The 21,533-nt window shown below is 40.6% G+C and overlaps 1 protein-coding gene across 1 annotated transcript in view; it reads left to right on the top strand.

The window, feature by feature from the left end:
• Window positions 1–14,980: 14,980 nt before the first annotated feature.
• Window positions 14,981–21,533, top strand: part of EBF3 (EBF transcription factor 3) — a 139,859-nt gene continuing 133,306 nt past the window's right edge. The window contains 5 exon segments of the mRNA XM_040436550.1: window positions 14,981–15,114; window positions 15,341–15,377; window positions 15,379–15,498; window positions 17,838–17,901; window positions 18,421–18,476. Of these exon segments, the coding sequence (XP_040292484.1) occupies window positions 14,981–15,114; window positions 15,341–15,377; window positions 15,379–15,498; window positions 17,838–17,901; window positions 18,421–18,476 (411 nt within the window).

Here is a 21,533-nt window from a genome sequence, read left to right as displayed (position 1 = left end):
GACAGTAAATTACCAGAACTACAACTCTAAGCTTGCCTTGCTGGTACTTGTAGTGCCACAGGCCACATATACCATTGTTACATTGCCTCCTTACTTCCTGGTAGGAGATGCCAAGAAGCTGGAGTGATGTGTGATAATGGGAGTAGTTATCCCTCTGGGCCAGTCCCAAAAGCCCAGGATTAGGAACTCTACCCAGATCTTAGAACCTGGAGCGCAATTAACGCTTTTCCTACTGGATTAGCAATCCGCCATTGATCCGTGTGTCAGGAATGTCCTCGATTTATGAAAGGTGCTTATTTCTTGGCTATGGAGAATTTTATGTTCTGTAGGTGAAATCAAGTTCAACCCACGGCTCTACAGTAGATTGATGTTTTAATAAAATGGAGAGAAAAAAAAGAGGAGAAATAAGGCAAATCTGCAGGGGACGTCAGATCCCACACTTATACTGTCAAATCCTAAGGAAATCAGCCACATCTACATGTCAGTATTCCCTATTGTATCCCTAGCACTAAAAGGAATGGTTCACACTGTGCACTTTTCAGAAATAATCAGTGACCATGCCTTGGCCAACTTTAAAAATCTATTAAATAATCTACAATCTCATATTCATTGGGATTAAAGGGATTGAGGTCCCAAAGCAAAAAACAAGGAGTTAAAACATAAAGCGTCATTCTCCTTGTGACCTGTAGATGGCGCTCTCTCCCCATTGAAGAAAATATCTCCTAATGTTCTCATCAGTGTGAAAGCACTGGAGGGCGAGGAAATCCGAGATCAGCCTCACCACTTGTTGTGTAGTAAAGGGGGAGACGGGATGTCCTGACTGCTGCCTCACTGCTACAGGGGGCGATGGGCAGGGGTCCTCCATAAGCACTGATGAGGATCTGATACTGAGCTTTCAAAACCTGCTGTTACTACTGAAGCAGACTCCTTATACAGTGTGCCCAGGTCTGCACACCTAGCTGTAGAAGTGTTCACAGAGGACATGCTGGGAGTAGTAGTAGCAGCAGACTCTGTACAGTGGGACAGTCTGGGCTGGAAGCTTCCTTCTTCCTGCTCCTGGCACTGTTCATGTGTAGGAGGCCCCAGCAGTGCCCCCAGCAGTGCCCCCGGCAGTGCCCCCAGCAGTGCCCCCACTGTGCCCCCGGCAGTGCCCCCAGCAGTGCCCCCACTGTGCCAGTATTCACACCCTGCAGAAAATCACTCGAGTGGCCTTTATAGGAGGGAAATGGATGAGCAAATGATGTGCAAGAGGGTGAATGTACTAAATGGGGAGGCAAATACAATTATCTGTCTGTCTGTCTGTCTGTATAGATCTATGTAATCTATCTATATCTATCTATCTATCCATCTAATATCTATCTCTCTATCTATCTATCTATCTATCTATCTACATATCTATCCATAGCAATCTCACTTTATTTATTTATTTATTTATTTATTTCTTCTCATCCAGCTATCTATCTATATCTTTATATCTATCTAATGTGTCTGTATGTCTCCATGTAGTCTATCTCCTATCTATCTATCTATCTATCTATCTATCTATCTATCTATCTCTATCTCTATCTATCTCTATCTATCTTTTTATCTACCATCTATCTGTCTGTATAGATATCTATGTAATCTATCTATATGTATCCATCTATCTATCTAGCCATAGCAATCTTTCTTTCTTTCTTTCTTCTCATCCATCTATCTATAGCTATATCTTTATATCTATCTGTCTAATGTTTCTGTATGTCTCCATGTAGTCTGTCTAATTATCTATCTATCTATCTATCTATCTCATATGTATCTCTGTCTGTATAGATCTATGTAATCTATCTATATGTATCCATATGTCTATCTAGCCATAGCAATATTTCTCTTTTTCTTTCTATCCTTTCTTTCTTTCTTTCTTTCTTCTCATCCATCTATCTATAGCTATATATTTATATCTATCTGTTTAATGTGTCTGTATGTCTCCATGTAGTCTGTCTAATTATCTAATCTATCTATCTATCTATCTATCTATCTATCTATCTATCTACCTTTCATCTTTCTTTTTGCCTTCTATCTGTTCATACTAATTTCTTTATTTTTCTCCTTTTTCTCTCAGTTCACTAATCTATATATTCTGTATCTATTTAGTCATACAACGTGTCTCTATCTAGCCCATCTCTATCTATCTCCTATCTATCTATCTATCTATCTATCTATCTATCTATCTATCTATCTATCTATCCTCTCTGTCTGTACACCTTCTTTCTATCTATCTGCAGGTATCATCTCTCATCCGCCATGCTGCTTTTAAGGTTTGAATTATTAAAGGGGCAGAGGCTTCCTCCATCCTGGACCCATAGCCTCCTGCCCTCCATGTAGCAGAGCTCACTCAGTGAGACCACCCGATCTCCAGGATAAGACGCAGGGTGTGACTGGGCTCCTGCCTCTGTTTTTATATTATTTCTATTAACGGTACATCGGGCGATCAGGACAGATGATGATAGATCGGATCGGTGTCAATCATGTCCACCTTGTAAAATAAAGAGTTAAATCCCGGATTCTTTCTACTGATTCTGCTCTGTAAAAAAAAAAAACATTCTGCATTTTCCAAAGCCATAAAAAAGTAAGAAGTTTGCAGACACCTTTCTTGATTGGACCTTGGGCGATACTTGAAATTTTACATTTAATTTGCATTTCGTTCTTAGTGAATATTGAAGCCTTGAATTGAGGATTGAATTTTATTAGGACATCTGGACTGACAATATCACATCAGACACCAGGCTCCCCGAGCAGGCGAAAACCGCAGGCTTAATTACAACCGAGTGCATTTCATTAAAGCCAATTAGAATATCTGAAATGATCTGATCGATTCCTATTTGTACAGGTTGGTAGTTTTCGGGTCGCACCGCCAGGAGTCCCTTGTCTGGGGCTGGGTGCCGAGATTCGTTGCGCATTGCGCGCAGATCGCAAAGGGTTAAACGCCATAAACGCTGCGGGGTGCAGAAACCGCAAACAGACGGAGTCAATGAAGGCAGATGTCCAAACCGCAACGAGAGGGGCGTCCCGCATGTGTCCTTCTAGATCGGGGGCTGTAGAAACTTCTGTAAGGATCAATGGAAAGATCGACAGAAACTTTGTTCATATTTCCCTTTTTTTCATTATTATAATTTATGGCGCTATTCTGTAAACCTTTGCGACATTTTAAATAGGAAAGTTTTAGGGCTGGATCCTGACCGGCCTCAGATAGCAGCAAATTCTGCCTACAGATAAGATTGGGATACTGCGATCTGCCGGACACAAGGAAGAATTCTATCGGTTGTCAGGGTGTCAGGGTGTCCAGAAACTCACGCCTATTATATCCATTGCAAGGAAACACTTTGCATCTTACACATAAGGGCAGGAGGGCAGGTGGCCATAGGGGCAGGAGGGCAGGTGGCCATAGGGGCAGAAGGGCAGGCGGCCATAGGGGCAGAAGGGCAGGCGGCCAGGAGGACAGGCGGCCATAGGGGTAGGAGGACAGGCGGCTATAGGGGCAGGAGGACAGGCGGGCAGGCGGCCAGGAGGGCAGGCTGCCATAGGGGTAGGAGGGCAGGTGGCCATAGGGGCAGGAGGGCAGGTGGCCATAGGGGCAGGAGGGCAGGCGGCCATAGGGGCAGGAGGACAGGCGGCCTTAGGGGCAGGAGGACAGGCGGCCATAGGGGCAGGAGGGCAGGCGGCTATAGGGGCAGGAGGGCAGGTGGCCATAGGGGCAGGAGGGCAGGCGGCCATAGGGGCAGGAGGACAGGCGGCCTTAGGGGCAGGAGGACAGGCGGCCATAGGGGCAGGAGGGCAGGCGGCTATAGGGGCAGGAGGGCAGGTGGCCATAGGGGCAGGAGGGCAGGCGGCCATAGGGGCAAGAAGACAGGCGGCCATAGTGGCAGGAAGACAGGCGGCCCATAGCACAGAACAGATGAAAGGAGAAGTGCAGGATCTCTTCATGTAAAGCGCTGTACATAGTGATTTTATGCCCGGGTTCTTGGTAGAATTCCTGATTGTAATGCCCAAGTTTCACCACAGGAGGTGCTGTTCCTCACACTTTCACCTTCTTTCCTGCCTCTTCCAGATATTGTAGTCCTGCCAAACTGGTGTGTGCTGTATGGAATTATCTATCTATCTATCTATCTATCTATCTATCTATCTATCTATCTATCTAATTAGCTATTTATCTCATCTCAATTCATCTATCTAATTATCTTATCTACCTATCTTTCTTCTTGTCATCCATATATATATGAATATAAAGCAATTTCTGAATGCCAGATTCCTACAATAATAGAGGCTCCAATATCTATCTATCTATCTATCTATCTATCTATCTATCTATCTATCTATCCACCCACCCATCTATTATCTCTCTATATAGATACAGCTATGCCACAAGGACACATTTCTACAATATCTGGGGCTGGGTCTCCCCTTTAGTCTCCATTAGTTGTTGATGTTCTGAGTTACTTGTTCTCCTCATTAAAACGCTTAATGTGAAATGCAGCCCAGGAGATGTCATCCTTACCTACAAGCTGCTGCGGATAATAATACTAATATCTCTGACCTTTCCGATCATCAGAGCAACTGAAATGACAAGGTGATATTACAGTATGGAGAGCAGCGCCATTAACCCGTTGTTGCAGAAATTAAACGATTCAAGAAAATAATAAACTCACTTCAGAAACAACTTTGCGATAAATCGAATATATATATATATTTGGACAATTTCGCTGAAAGGGTTAACAGCGGCTATTGCCGTTTTTGCGCACAGGTCATACATTCATGCGTTTTTGGTTGCCTTGTGAATGATTTCCTAATGTGCCAGCTACACAATGGAGCAGATGGGGACAGTCCTGATACATCCTGTATTGGAGAGAAGGACACAGGCCTCCTGACCAGCCGTCAGACCCCAGAACATTCGTAGAAAATCCAGTTAATTCGCAGGCAATGCTGCAGGAGACTGAACCGAGGAGCGACATTTTTTAAATTGTCGCTCACCAATGTATATTTAGGTGGCAAGAAATTGGCAGGAAACAGGGCTGCTCCAAGAGAAATCGTAAGAATCCAGTTTCAAGAACATTTCCAGTATAAATATTTACTACTAATAATAATAATAATAAATATATTTATATATAATTCACCTGTAATTAGAACATTACACAGTGTGATCTGGACAATGTCAGACGGAGGAGAAAACTGTTCTGACCCCAACTATTTGGGCATTATCCACTCTATTAACCTTTTCATCGCCAGTGGGGGGCTCCTTGTCTGCAATCCCTCTAATTCCTCCTGGGGTCTTAGACAAGAAAATGCAGCTTTTCCCCCCTAATAACATAATGGTCGATTAATGAAAGCTCCAGAGTGAAACTTCTTATCCTATTAGTGGGAGGTGGGCGAAGAATGGGACTGCTGTCCCTTTAAGGTCACTGCCTGCTCTGGTATGGACAGCTGGCCGATGGCCCTGGGAGGGGCCGCAGCCTGACATCTGGGGGCCACTGGTGTGCGCCACGCGAATCGCTTCATGTCGCTATTTAAATGCAAATTTGTGGGGGGATCATTGAGGACTCGGCCCTGGAAATGCAGACAATGGGAGCAGTTCACACCCGGAGCCGCCGCTCTGCCGCAGACCTGCCTGAGGTCATACTGCCGGCGGCCGAGGGGTTAATAGAGGAGAAGAAGTCCCCCTGACCAGTAAAAAGTCCTAGAAACACCATCTCTACTTCTAGATGGTATATGTTATCGGTGTATGTATGGTTCTACACCTGTATACTGCGGCCATTAGATCTCCTGTATGTGTATGTAGTCACCTACCTCATTATATCTCCTGTATATATATATATATATATATATATATATAGATAAATAGTGACCTACCTCATTATATCTCCTGTATATATATATATATATATATATATATATATATATAGATAGATAAATAGTGACCTACCTCATTATATCTCCTGTATATATATATATATATATATATATATATATATATATATAGAGTCACCTACCCTTATTATATCTCCTGTATATATATAGTCACCTACCTCATCATATATAATATATATAGTCACTTACCTCATTATATCTCCTGTATATATATATATATATATATATATATATATATATATATAGATAAATAGTGACCTACCTCATTATATCTACTGTTGTATATATATATATATATAGTCACCTACCTCATTATATCTCCTGTATATATATATATATATAGTCACTTACCTCATTATAGCTCCTGTATATATATATATATATATATATATATAGTCACCTACCTCATTATAGCTCCAGTATATATATATATATATATAGTCACCTACCTCATTATATCTCCTGTGTATATATATATATATATATATATATAGTCACCTACCTCATTATAGCTCCAGTATATATATATATATATATATATATATATATATAGTCACCTACCTCATTATAGCTCCAGTATATATATATATATATATATATATAGTCACCTACCTCATTATAGCTCCTGTATATATATATAGTCACCTACCTCATTATAACTCCAGTGTATATATATATATATATATATATATATAGTCACCTACCTCATTATAGCTCCTGTATATATATATAGTCACCTACCTCATTATAACTCCAGTATATATATATATATAGTCACCTACCTCATTATAGCTCCTGTATATATATATATATATATATAGTCACCTACCTCATTATAGCTCCAGTATATATGGTCATGTAATCTCACTATAGCTTCATATCTATGTATATGTACAATATATAGTCCTCTGAGGGCACAGTTCACACATTATATATACATACAGTTATGTGAGCCCCCTGTAACTCCAGTATACGTGTTTATAGTCCTCTGAGGATACTATAGCTTTATGTCTATACCCCCTGAGGTCTGTAGGACTTTTGAACATAGCTCCAGTACATATACAGCCATGTGGTGTCACTATAACTCCTCTGCATGTGTACAGTCACCTGTGGTCAGTCTACTACCAGTATATAGTCCTATCAGATGACTATAACTCCTCTACATGTGTACACTCACTCTGAGGTCACTTTAGATCCAGTATATATGGTATATATGTATACAGTCTTATGAGATGACTATAGCTCCAGTATTTATGTATAGGAGGTCCCTCCAGCTCCAGTACATGTATCACCTGAGGTCAGTCTACCTCCAGCATCTATGTAAATTGTCATATGCAATTACTATAGCTCAGTACATTATAGAATCTATTTATGTCACTATAGCTTCATGTACATGTATATAGGCACTTGAAATCCAGCACATGTATATAGTTATATCTGATCCCTTTAGCTCCAGCACATGAATATAAGCGACTTGATAATGCTACAGTGTAAGTATCTGAGGCCATAATAACTCCAGTGTATATATGTATAGGTATATGAGGTCACTATAGCTCCAGTACAAGAGTATTACAAGATTTTATTACATCTGGTACATAAATTTAGCCATATGGGATCATTATAGTTCTAGTACATGTATGCAGACATGTGAGGTCACAATAGCTCCAGTACACATATACAGTCATCCTATACCATGTATACGGTCATATGGGGACACTATAGCTTCAGAACATGTATGCAGTCATATGAGATCAGTATAGACTATGTACAGACATCTGAGGTCATTACAGCTCCAGTGCAGGTATACAGTTATATGAGTTCACTATAGTACATGTATGCAGTGATGTGGGAACACTATAGATTCAATATATGTATACAGTTATATAAGTTACATATAGATACAATACATTTATACAGTCATATGAGAACGGTACAGCTACAGTACAAGTAACTGAAGTCACTATAGTACTTGTATGCAGTGCTATCACACCAATATGGCTCCAGTACATTTATACAGTCATATGAGACCAGTATAGATCCAGAATATATATACATGGATCCTAGGTCACTATATTACACGATCAGTGATATCACGACAGTATAGCTCCAGTACATGTACACAGTCCTATGAGCCAGTATAGCTCCAGCCTCTATTTACATGTACACAGTCCTATGAGACCAGTATAGCTCAGCCCTATATACATATACACAGTCCTATGAGACCAGTATAGCCCCATCCCCTATATACATGTATACAGGTCCTATGAGACCAGTATAACTCCAGCCCCTATATACATGTATACAGTCCTATGAACCAGTATAGCCCCAAGCCCCTATATACATGTACACAGTCCTATGAGACCAGTATAGCTCCAGCCCCTATATACTGTATACAGTCCTATGAGACCAGTATAGCTCCAGCCCTATATACATGTATACAGTCCTATGAGACCAGTATAGCCCCAGCCCCTATATACATATACACAGTCCTATGAGACCAGTATAACCCCAGCCCCTATATACATGTGAGGGGACTATAGTAGATGTATACAGTCCTATGAGACCAGTATAGCCCCAGTCCCTATATACATATACACAGTCCTATGAGACCAGTATAGCCCCAGCCCCTATATACATGTATACAGTCCTATGAGACCAGTATAACTCCAGCCCCTATATACATGTATACAGTCCTATGAGACCAGTATAGCTCCAGCCCCTATATACATATACACAGTCCTATGAGACCAGTATAGCCCCAGCCCCTATATACATGTATACAGTCCTATGAGACCAGTATAGCTCCAGCCCCTATATACATGTATACAGTCCTATGAGACCAGTATAGCCCCAGCCCCTATATACATATACACAGTCCTATGAGACCAGTATAGCCCCAGCCCCTATATACATGTATACAGTCCTATGAGACCAGTATAGCTCCAGCCCCTATATACATGTATACAGTCCTATGAGACCAGTATAGCTCCAGCCCCTATATACATGTATACAGTCCTATGAGACCAGTATAACCCCAGCCTCTATATACATGTATATAGTCCTATGAGACCAGTATAGCCCCAGCCCCTATATACATGTATACAGTCCTATGAGACCAGTATAGCTCCAGCCCCTATATACATGTATACATTCCTATGAGACCAGTAAGCCCCAGCCCCTATATACATGTATACAGTCCTATGAGACCAGTATAGCTCCAGCCCCTATATACATGTATACAGTCCTATGAGGACCAGTATAGCTCCAACCCCTATATACATATACACAGTCCTATGAGACCAGTATAGCTCCCAGCCCCTATAACATGTGAGGGGACTATAGTACATGTATACAGTCCTATGAGACCCAGTATAGCCCCGGCCCCTATATACATGTATACAGTCCTATGAGACCATATAGCTCCAGCCCCTATTACATGATACAGTCCTATGAGACCAGTATAGCTCCAGCCCCTATATACATGTACACAGTCCTATGAGACCAGTATAGCTACAGCCCCTATATACATGTATACAGTCCTATGAGACCAGTATAGCTCCAGCCCCTATATACATGTATACAGTCCTCTGAGACCAGTATAGCCCCAGCCGCTATATACATGTATACAGTCCTATGAGACCAGTATAGCCCCAGCCCCTATATACATGTATACAGTCCTATGAGACCAGTATAGCTCCAGCCCCTATATACATGTACACAGTCCTATGAGACCAGTATAGCTCCAACCCCTATTACATGTATACAGCCCTATGAGACCAGTATCACCCCAGCCCCTATATACATGTATACAGTCCTATGAGACCAGTATAGCCCCAGCCCCTATTACATGTATACAGTCCTATGAGACCAGTATAGCTCCAGCCCCTATATACATGTATACAGTCCTATGAGACCAGTATAGCTCCAGCCCCTATATACATGTACACAGTCCTATGAGACCAGTATAGCCCCAGCCCCTATATACATGTATACAGTCCCTATGAGACCAGTATAAGCCCCAGCCCCTATTACATGTACACAGTCCTATGAGACCAGTATAGCCCCAGCCCTATATACATGTATACAGTCCTATGAGACCAGTATAGCCCCAGCCCCTATATACATATACACAGTCCTCTGAGACCAGTATAGCCCCAGCCCCTATATACATATACACAGTCCTATGAGACCAGTATAGCCCCAGCCCCTATATACATATACACAGTCCTATGAGACCAGTATAGCTCCAGCCCCTATATACATGTATACAGTCCTCTGAGACCAGTATAGCCCCAGCCCCTACATACTGTACACAGTCCTATGAGACCAGTATAACCCCAGCCCCTATATACATGTATACAGTCCTATGAGACCAGTATAGCTCCAGCCCCTATTACATGTATACAGTCCTATGAGACCAGTATAGCCCCAGCCCCTATATACATGTATACAGTCCTATGAGACCAGTATAACCCCAGCCCCTATATATACATGTATACAGTCCTATGAGACCAGTATAGCTCCAGCCCCTATATACATATATACAGTCATATGAGACCAGTATAGCCCCGGCCCCTATATACATGTACACAGTCCTATGAGACCAGTATAGCTCCAGCCCCTATATACATGTATACAGTCCTATGAGACAAGTATAGCTCCAGCCCCTATATACATGTACACAGTCCTATGAGACCAGTATAACTCCAGCCCCTATATACTGTATACAGTCCCTATGAGACCAGTATAAACCCCAGCCCCTATATACATGTATACAGTCCTATGAGACCAGTATAGCCCCAGCCCCTATATACATGTATACAGTCCTATGAGACCAGTATAGCTCCAGCCCCTATATACATGTATACAGTCCTATGAGACCAGTATAACCCCAGCCCCTATATACATGTATACAGTCCTATGAGACCAGTATAGCCCCAGCCCCTATATACATGTACACAGTCCTATGAGACCAGTATAGCTCCAGCCCCTATATACATGTATACAGTCCTATGAGACCAGTATAGCCCCAGCCCCTATATACATGTACACAGTCCTATGAGACCAGTATAACCCCAGCCCCTATATACATGTACACAGTCCTATGAGACCAGTATAGCTCCAGCCCCTATATACATGTATACAGTCCTATGAGACCAGTATAGCTCCAGCCCCTATATACATGTATACAGTCCTCTGAGACCAGTATAGCCCCAGCCCCTATATACATGTATACAGTCCTATGAGACCAGTATAGCCCCAGCCCCTATATACATGTATACAGTCCTATGAGACCAGTATAGCCCCAGCCCCTATATACATGTATACAGTCCTATGAGACCAGTATAGCCCCAGCCCCTATATACATGTATACAGTCCTATGAGACCAGTATAGCTCCAGCCCCTATTACATGTATACAGTCCTATGAGACCAGTATAGCTCCAGCCCTAAGTACTTGTATACAGTCCTATGAGACACAGTATATATTACTGGAGCTCCAGTGCAGGGTCCTGGGATGTGGCTCTGGTGGCTGCTGCCTGGATAGTGACAATAAGATAAAGTTGGTGTATGATAAAGAGCCCATTCTCCAACGCTTTGGGTGCAGGAGCAGATGATGTAGAAAATGAGGTAGAAGACATTGAGCCTCAGAGCCTGTTGTGAGCGGCAGCTGATTCCCCTCTTGGTGTCCAGATGGCTTCTGTAGCACAGATTTGCATTCATTTTGCCTAATATGGCCCAGAATAGCGGGCAGCTGCCTGTGTTTGTCAGGAAGGTTTAGGCTTCCTTTTCTATTGTGGGGGGCAGCCTGCTCCCCTCTGCCATTGGCTTTCTGCGAGGCTGCCTCTCTCTTCAGTCAACACCATCAGATTTAAAGGTATTTACTGCTAAATCTCCTAATTTGGGAATCAGATTTAAATCGCCCTGGCGCGTGTAATCTGCATTAAAGATACTGTAAACGAGGCAAGATTAGGATTTTCTGCTTCTTCTTGACACTTTCACATTTTACATAAAGCGCAGATCGAATCGCTGCTCCCTCCGGTTAACCCTTTGCGGCCAGGTGTGCGCAGGTCAGGATACGGCGGGCCCATCTGTCTAGAAATTATAGGAATTATAATATTTAATAATCAGATCCATTAAGATATCCCTCACCCCAAATCCGACCTTTTCCATCATTACCGATAATAAATATATATTTTTTTTCATTTTACTGGATTTTATTTTTGATGATATTTTGTATTATTGTTATTTTTCATGTCCATTGCTTCCGAGATAACAATTATTCTAATTGATCTCCTTCGGTTTTTTCCTCTAAGGAGGCTGAAGTCTTCCTCCTTCTGCATAGTTTTCCATAGACTTTGATTTAACGTTATTAACATTCTATAGACAGTGGCATCTTTAATATGTGGGCGATTTCTTCTAAGGACTAATCTCATTACTCTCAAATAGTCATAAAATATGATTTTATTAGACTTCGGTATTTAATTAGACGGCAGCAATGTAATGGATTTCTGCGATCGGTCTCCAGCAATAGCTTTGATAATTCACTTATCTTTGGCAATAGTCATTAACCCTGAACACCAGCAAAATAGATTGTGTCCTGGCAAAGGGGGCTCCCCTGACACTGCACGGGGGGCTTCTATCATCAGCCATTCATTATTAAAATATTAGAGCTACCCCTCCTGCCCACCCCCTGACAATTCACCCTCCATTCCACCCTCGTCCTCTGCAGCTTCTCATCGATCCCTATGACTGGGTGACTTTATCATAAAGGCTCCTATATAATTGTCATCATATCAGTCCTGTCCTTCCTAGAAATGGATCTAGCCCCCCCCTGAGAAAGGAGATGGGGGTCCCTTCCATCCTATAAGTGACAATGCCCCCCATTCATCCTCTCTCTCCTCTCACATCTTTATTGATATTAATGACACTTAGGTGTTAGAAAACCCCCCACATGTTGTCAGGACAGAGCTGGGGTCTACTTACAGTCCCTGCAACTCTGGGGTCTACTTACCGTCCCTGCAACTTCATTTCCTATTTTCCTTCCTACATTTTATTGTAAACATAACATGAAACTAAATGGGGGGGGCTCAATAAATCATTCCAAGTGGAAACAGGATCTGACAGGAATCAGGGGGGGGGGCACTTAACATATTGGAGTCCTTGTTGGTAATTATTATTATTATTATAGCGCTGCACTAGTGATTGTATGGACTGTACTCATATTATACATAATGTACTAATAGGCAGAATACAGTGTGTGGGGAGTGTGGATTGTCAGACTTCAATATCTGTTGAAAGACTGATGGAAATAAGAAGATATCGGCAGGTTATATGTTAACATGATCTGTCTCTTGTGAGAGTTATGCCTGTTCTATCTATCTATCTATCTATCTATCTATCTATCTATCTATCTATCTATCTATCTATCTATCTAATATATCTATCTATCTATCTATCTATCTATCTATATCTATCTATCTAATATCTATCTATCTATCTTTCTAAATATATACATACATTAATATATAGATAATGGGTGGAAATATAGATAATAGATAGATACATAGATAATGGATGGATACATAGATACATATACATATATATATATTGATAGAATAGATAGATAGATAGATAGATAGATAGATAGATATGAGATAGATAGATACATAGATAATGGATGAATACATAGATACATATACATATATATATTGAGAGAATAGATAGATAGATAGATAGATAGATAGATAATGGATGGATACATAGATACATATACATATATATATAGATAGAATAGATAGATAGATAGATAATGGATGGATACATATACATATATATATATATATTGATAGATAGAATAGATAGATACAGGATTAGTTCATAAGTTGGAGCTGTGTTTATATATATAACATTCATACATAAGTGTAATTTTGTCCATAATGAACCTATTTATTTTCTACATGATATCAGTCCCAATGCCAAAGAGCACACACTGGCATACAACTGTATGTGCTATATGGAAGTAGTATAATAATCATCATACACATATATGTACATATGCAGTGTATGTATATAGATATATAATTATTCATATTATTAATGGACTGTGTCTGGCATCGTGACTTGTCTCCTCTCAGATTTCTTTGGCTGAATGATAACTTCATTGGCTGCTGATGTATATATATATATATATAATAAAGGAGCAGCCCGGCCATAGAAGCAGTGCAGGCGGCGGCAGCAGCAGCCGGGTGAGGAGCGCGCCGCAGCCAGCACTGAGCAGAGCAGCTCCACAGCCCGGGCAGCGGCAGGAGGAGGAGGAGGAGCAGCCTCCATATATGGGCACAGCCCCGCCCCCCTGACGTCAGCAGCTGACAGCGCTGCTCCCGGGGGTTTAGAGTTTTGGCTCCCGGGAAAGGTTCCAGTCCTGGGGGATAGAGGGCTGAGTTTTGTTCGCTTCCATCCATCGTGCAAGACGCTAAAGGCCCCTCATCCAGCTCTCTCCTGTGAGCAGGAGCCTCATGTCTCAGTTTATTTGTCTTTTGGAGCAGGAGATCTTTGCCAGAAGTGGTCGATTCAGCAGTGTCCTGAAGCTTTTTTGATGCTGTTTTGTTGCTGGAGATGATGACACCACATTGAGAAGCTTCTACCAACAAGCCACACACACAAAAAAAAACTAAAAACTATATTTATTCTTCCTCTCTCTCCCTCTCTCTCTGCTGATTGCAAGCTCATAGTGGTACTTTTATTATTATTGTCCTGCATCCATCAGCAGCTCCACTCCAAGTGCTGGAAGCAGCTCCAAGAGCTCTGCAGATTGTCCACCTTGTGCCAGACTGAACGGGAAGGACTTCAACTTGGGTCTACCCTACTGATCCTGGGGAGTTAAGTCATCATCATCATCAAGGAGAAGAAGAAGAACATCAGCAGCAGAGGAAGAAGAAGAAGAAGAAAAGGAAGGAGAAGACCTGGGACATTTTCTAAAATAATTTTTTTTTAAATTCATTTTTTTCATTTTTATTATTATTATTATTTTGAACCCTCATTTTGATAGGAGTTGATCGTTGCCCAAAAAATTTAGTTTTAATGTTTGGGATTCAGGAAAATATACCAAGAGGTGGGACCACCATGAAAGAGGAACCGCTGGGAGGTGGGATGAATTCAGTCCGATCATGGATGCATACAGCAGGGGTAGTGGATGCTAATACAGCCGCCCAAAGGTAGGTGTCTGCCAAATGATGTTGGGTTTTTTATTTTCTCATCCCCCCTCAATGGTCTATATCAATGACAATCTCCCAGTGTCTCTGGTTACACGAGCCTGTAATCCAGTGGTGGTGGTGGCACTGCCCCCATGCCTCGCTCCTCACACCATGCCCCTCTCCATGTGCCAGGCTGGGATCAGCTGGCTCACCTCTCACCCAGCCCTTGTCTCCTTTCCTCCCGCAGTGGTGTGGGGCTGGCTCGGGCACATTTCGAGAAGCAGGCCGCCTTCCAACCTCAGGAAGTCCAATTTTTTCCACTTCGTCCTAGCTTCTGTAACGCAGGCAGGGCAGCCGGTGGAGATCGAGAGGACGGCTTTTGTGGACTTTGTGGAGAAGGATAAAGTAAGTTTGTGCCTGGAATATCTATTTATTACACACTCAGAGCATCAGTAGACTTTATACCAGATCATCCCCCCCAATATATGGAGTATAATACATATAATATCTATCACACTGCAGAAAGTATCATTTATACCGCCCAATATATTGACTATAATACATATAATATATCAGTCATCACTCTGCAGAGAGTAGACTTATACCAGATCAACCCCCCAATATAGTGGACTATAATACATGTATAATATACTGATCACCCTGCAGCAAGTATATGTATCAGATTATCACCCCCAATATAGTGATTATAATACATGTATAATATACTGATCACCCTGCAGAGAGTACAATACATACCAGATCATCCCCCCAATATATTGACTATAATACATATAATATATCAGTCATCACTCTGCAGAGAGTAGACTTTATACCAGATCATCCCCCCAATATAGTGACTATAATACATGTATAATATACTGATCACCCTGCACAGAGTACAATACATGCCAGATCATCACCCTAATATATTGATTATAATACATATAATATATCAGTCATCACTCTGCAGAGAGTAGACTTTATACCAGATCATCCCCCCCAATATAGTGACTATAATACATGTATAATATACTGATCACCCTGCAGAAAGAATAAAAAGTATCAGATTATCACCCCAATATAGTAATTATAATATATGTATCATCACCCTGCAAAGAGCAGAATATATACCAGATCATCACCCCCAATACAGTGATTATAAATACATTTAATAGAAGATATTGGTGATCACTTTGCAGAAAGTATCATTTATATCAGATCACCACCCCCCAATATAATAAAGATAATACATTTAATATAATATATTGGTCATCACACTGCAGAAAATATAATATATACCAGATCATCCCCCCTCCCCCTCCCAATATATTGACTATAATATATGTCTAATATATTGATCATCACCCTGCAGAGAATATAATATATATTATATCACCCACAATATATTGATCATAATACATTTAATATCAGATATTGGTGATCACCTTGCAGAAAGTATCATTTATACCAGATCACCCCCCCCCCCCAATATATTGACTATAATACATATAATATCAGATATTGGTCATCACTTTGCAGAAAGTAGCATTTATAACCCCCCCAATATATTGACTATAATACATGTATAATATATGGATCATCACCCTGCAAAGAGTAGAATACATATCCGATCATCACCCCAATATATTGAATATAATACATATATGATATATTGATCATCTAGGCAGTGCATTGCATAGAACATAATGGCTATATTTAGTATCATATATAGAGCATCACCCTCTATATGTAATATAATATATTGACCCCATGTTTAGGATTGTATATCGAATATCACCCTTTCTATTTAATAATATATTGATGATCACCCCTTGAACTTAGACTATATGTAATTTAATATATTGTATTGATCACCCCCTTTATGTAATATAATATATTGATCCCCTTTGCACTGAATGTGCTGTGAATTTATCCACTCTATACTGATCCAATCATCATGCAATGCCAGCAATGCCTATAGATTTTATATGCATCTATACATAGAGCGATATAATTTCTCCAGTAATCTGGATCACCCCTAATATTGTTGTGCATATAACACAGTACGTTTATATCTAGCACGGACAAGTTGATGCAAATAATATCCTTACTTTGAAAATGTATGTAAAATCTAGCCAAAAAGATCCATGTTATCACCCCCCCCCCTCCCCATGAGTGGATGTGAATTATATTTTGTATCACTTTCTATTTATAAATACACAATAGAAATATCCAAATTCTATAAACATGGTGGAAAGTGCTCACATAGCTGCGTATACCACTTAAGACCCTCTTGCCTTGCTTATACTTGCAATATATTTAATATTTGTCACTCAACACCCCCTAACATCGTCTATGCATGGAAAAAAACAACATCCAGAATGTGATAAAATCCGGAAGAAATAGTATTTGTTGTAGCAAAACTTGTCATCACCCAGGACAGGCATTAATATAATCACCCCATTGTATTGCCTGCACTTAGGATAATTGTAAATCAATTTACTGTACAGGGAAATAGCCTCACCCCCAAAATGCTTTTATTTAGTTAATTTTTTTTTGTATTATTTTTGGGGGAATTAACCCCAAGTGTCCTCCAGAGGCAGAAGCAGAAGCAGCACCACGTGTATATTTGTTCCCTTGGTTTAATGACAGATGGACAAAATTAAAAGCTAATAATAGGACCCCCTTATATATATATAATGTTGTTTTTTATGTATAAAGTAACACTTTGCTATTATTTTCAGGAGCCAAACAGTGAAAAAACTAATAATGGAATTCACTACAAGCTGCAGCTGTTATACAGTAATGGTAAGTGCTCATTATGGCATCTTAATATATTCTAGTTATTTATTGTCGTCATCAATGCAATAGGAGAAATTGGCAGATGATAATAATAATATTAATAATAAGTGTTACAAAATAGAGCATTTGCATTTGTAACTGTCATGAAGGAGAATTATTAGATTCCTAATATTTCCATAGTTTGTGGAATCTGAACATTTTGATTCCTATATATCCGTAGTCATCTGCCATAGAAGACATTCACTTTTTCTTAGTTACATATGTGTTAAGATAAAGCAAGGAGAATAGGATGAAAAATTAGTTTCAACGTCAGGAAAAATTAGAATAAAAAAAAAAATATATATATATAAAAAGAAAATAGAAAATTAAAATCTATGCTTCCACCTACTGCATGCAGTGTTGACAAGTGACATCATATATAATAAATCTAATGATTAGTAATAGTTGCTGCCTATTAAGCTCATGTATTAATGATGTGTCCTAATAATTACAATCATTGACGATTTCTTTCCCCCCCCTTATTAGGAGTTAGAACTGAACAAGATTTATACGTTCGGCTAATTGACTCAATGACCAAACAGGTGAGGGGGTTATGTATTATTATTACCTGGGCTGTGTTTGTATCTTTGAGGGTATGATTATTAATATTGTCACCATCCAGACTCTGCGGCTTTCATGGTCCCCCCCCCCCCTGACAGTCCACACACAGTCCAATTCTCTCCATCTACTTCTTGTAGGGAGGCAGGAGCAGCATTGTAGGGATCCCCATGTTATTATTAGAGATGGAGGGAGGTGAAAAGGCAGCTTGTTCCTATCTGCTCTCTATTCACCTCTTAGCCCCCCATCTCCATAATTCAAGCTCCAAGCTCCAGGGGTCACCAGAACCCGTCCATTCCCTGCTTCCATCACCCAGTCCCTGTCACAGCTTGTAAATAACATAATTACACCTAGGTGCTTATTAAATAATTTAACCTGTCGTGTACAACTTCCCTGATAGGAACTAGAGGTTATCAATAAAATCCACAGCAATTATATGGAGGGGAAGGGGGGGGGGGGGGGGGGGTAGTGGAGTAGATTCAATAGTCCACTGTACCTATCTATCTATCTATCTATCTATCTATCTATTGCCTTATCTATATATATATATATATATATATATATATGTTTATCTATCTTTCTATTATCTATCTATCTACAATATATTCAATATATTACTGTTATCTATGTATTTACAAAATATACATATACTACCAATAACAGACATCATAATAGTCCAATGCACCACTGTATCTATCTATCTATGGCTATCTATCTACCTGTCCATCTCATATCTATCTATGTATCTATCTATCTATCTATCTCAAATAATCTCTATCTACAATATATTACTATTATCTATTTATTACAAAATACACATACTACCAATAATAGATATCATAATATTACAATGCTGCACTCTATCTATCTATCTATCTATCTATCTATCTATCTATCTATCTCATATATATCTATCTCATATCTATCTATATCATATCTATATACAATATATTACAATTATATATTTATTTAAAAAAATATATACATATACTACCAATCACAGACATCATAATATTCCAATGCACCACTGTATCTATCTATCTATCTATCTATCTATCTATCTATCTATCTATCTATCTATCTATCTATCTACAATATATGATATATTTATTGACACAATATACATGTACTACCAATAACAGACGTGGCAATGTTACATGATAATGGAGCATTATGGGGTCGGTGCCATACTTATCCTACTGACAATCCTTTCTACTAAATATTTAGGCGCAGGCAAAAGATCAAACTCCTTCTTTCTGTTGTCTCCTTTTAGCCCAGTTGATTTCGGATTTGTCATTGATGCCACTTGAGTCCCCTCCTAAGGAGGAGATGAAGTGACAGGCAGCAGGCAGGGGGACACAGGACCCTTGAGCACTGCTATCCATGCTTGTTACACAGGACTCCATTCATCCTGGAGGAGACCTCTCCACTTGACAATGTCCCTTTTATTTCCTTTGTATATAAACAGCTAAATGTTTTTCGGAAATCACTGCTGACTAATTAAGGAGGAGGATGAAGCTGATGAATAAGTTTTAGTGCAAAAAACCCCACCAAAAACCAGCCAAACAGGGTCAATCCTGTAACTCCCCCTATTTATGGTGCGTTTAGCTGGTGGCATGTGAGCAGAGCACAGGATCCAGGGCATTTCATCTCCTCATAGCCCAGTCACTGATCAAAGAGTCAATGGTGCTGAACCGACAGTTTATGGATTCCTGTTTGTGCTACATAACCAAAAAATAAATCATTTCTAAATACTAGAAGGCGAGGGAGACAATCAGCTGTAGTATTATAGCAATGCCTGGATCAAGCTAACATGTGCAGGCACACATCAGTGTTGTGTCTCTGTTTGCAAACACTGCCTGCTATCAAAGATGTTCTGTTCTTATTATTACACATATGTGGGTCGTGTGCTTCCAGCAGCGCCGGCAACAGGCGACAGATACAGCCCTTATCCTGCCAATGCAAGTCACTACGGCTCTAACAATTCTGAAATAATATCATGGGGGTAGTAGTAGATGGATGTGCCCACTACGACTCCTCTTATTTATAAATATGCCTGCAGGATGGGAGTTGTAGATTTTGTGGCATCATTACAGCCCCATAGATATAAAAGATCTAGACCCTAAAATTCCTATCATATGAGCTTTACAATAAATCGCTCTAAGGCTCTCCTAGTATTCTATAAACAGGAAGGAATAGTCGCAGGGTTGGGGGAAGGAAGGGCAAGAGTTTTGCGCACAAGTCTCTGGAGTGTGGCAGAAAGTGTCCCATAAAGTTATATTTTTTTGTCATTTTTCTACTATATATTCAGTATTTTCTGGCAATGTCTGTAGGTCTCTTTAGGTCATAGATTTGGATGGGTGAGAAGGGTGAGAGGTGACATCCCCTAAATGGAGGGGACTCCATGTGTTCTGGATTAGAGCCGTGATTCCCCTAGTCTAGGACACCCTGGATCCAGCAGGACCAAGGCGCAGCACTGGCTGCAGAGGGGACCCTGGTTAGGAGGCAGCCTGAGGGCCCCTCGGATCAGAAGACCTTAGGTCCATGTCCATGATGTGTGACCGAGCTCTGGATGCACAGCCCCGGGTGTGCAGGGTGGCGCACTGGTGTTTTTTGGAAGCCGATCTTCTGTGGCACCCAGCCCGGCCGAGAGGTTGGCTCGTCCATGGTTGGCAGTCCAGTAAGATGTCGGGATGTGAGGCTGTCAGCCCTGGAGGAAGCTGGTGCTGCAGCCCCCTCCACCATCCAGCTAGGACTGAGCACCTCTAGCCCCGCACCATCTGTCAGAGCCTCTGCTCAAAACCCACTCATCCGTCCTCCAGACACTCTGCCTTTTTACCAAAGAAAAATCATTGTTAGCACTTTCAAAATAAACAGCAGATTGCCCATTATCACCTCCTGCCTAAATATCACCCAGCGATCGTCCTCGGGCTCCGTCTGAACAGGGACCTGCCATGGAGGGGCTTCTTCTAGGAGGCGAATCCAGGAGGTTGTGCTGATTTTATATGGCAAGAAAAAATATTTTATTTAGGATTCAGTCT

This window comes from Bufo bufo, chromosome 6, assembly GCF_905171765.1.
Source record: "Bufo bufo chromosome 6, aBufBuf1.1, whole genome shotgun sequence".
Taxonomy (NCBI): domain Eukaryota; kingdom Metazoa; phylum Chordata; class Amphibia; order Anura; family Bufonidae; genus Bufo; species Bufo bufo.
This window is presented reverse-complemented; position numbering and strand designations above follow the sequence as displayed.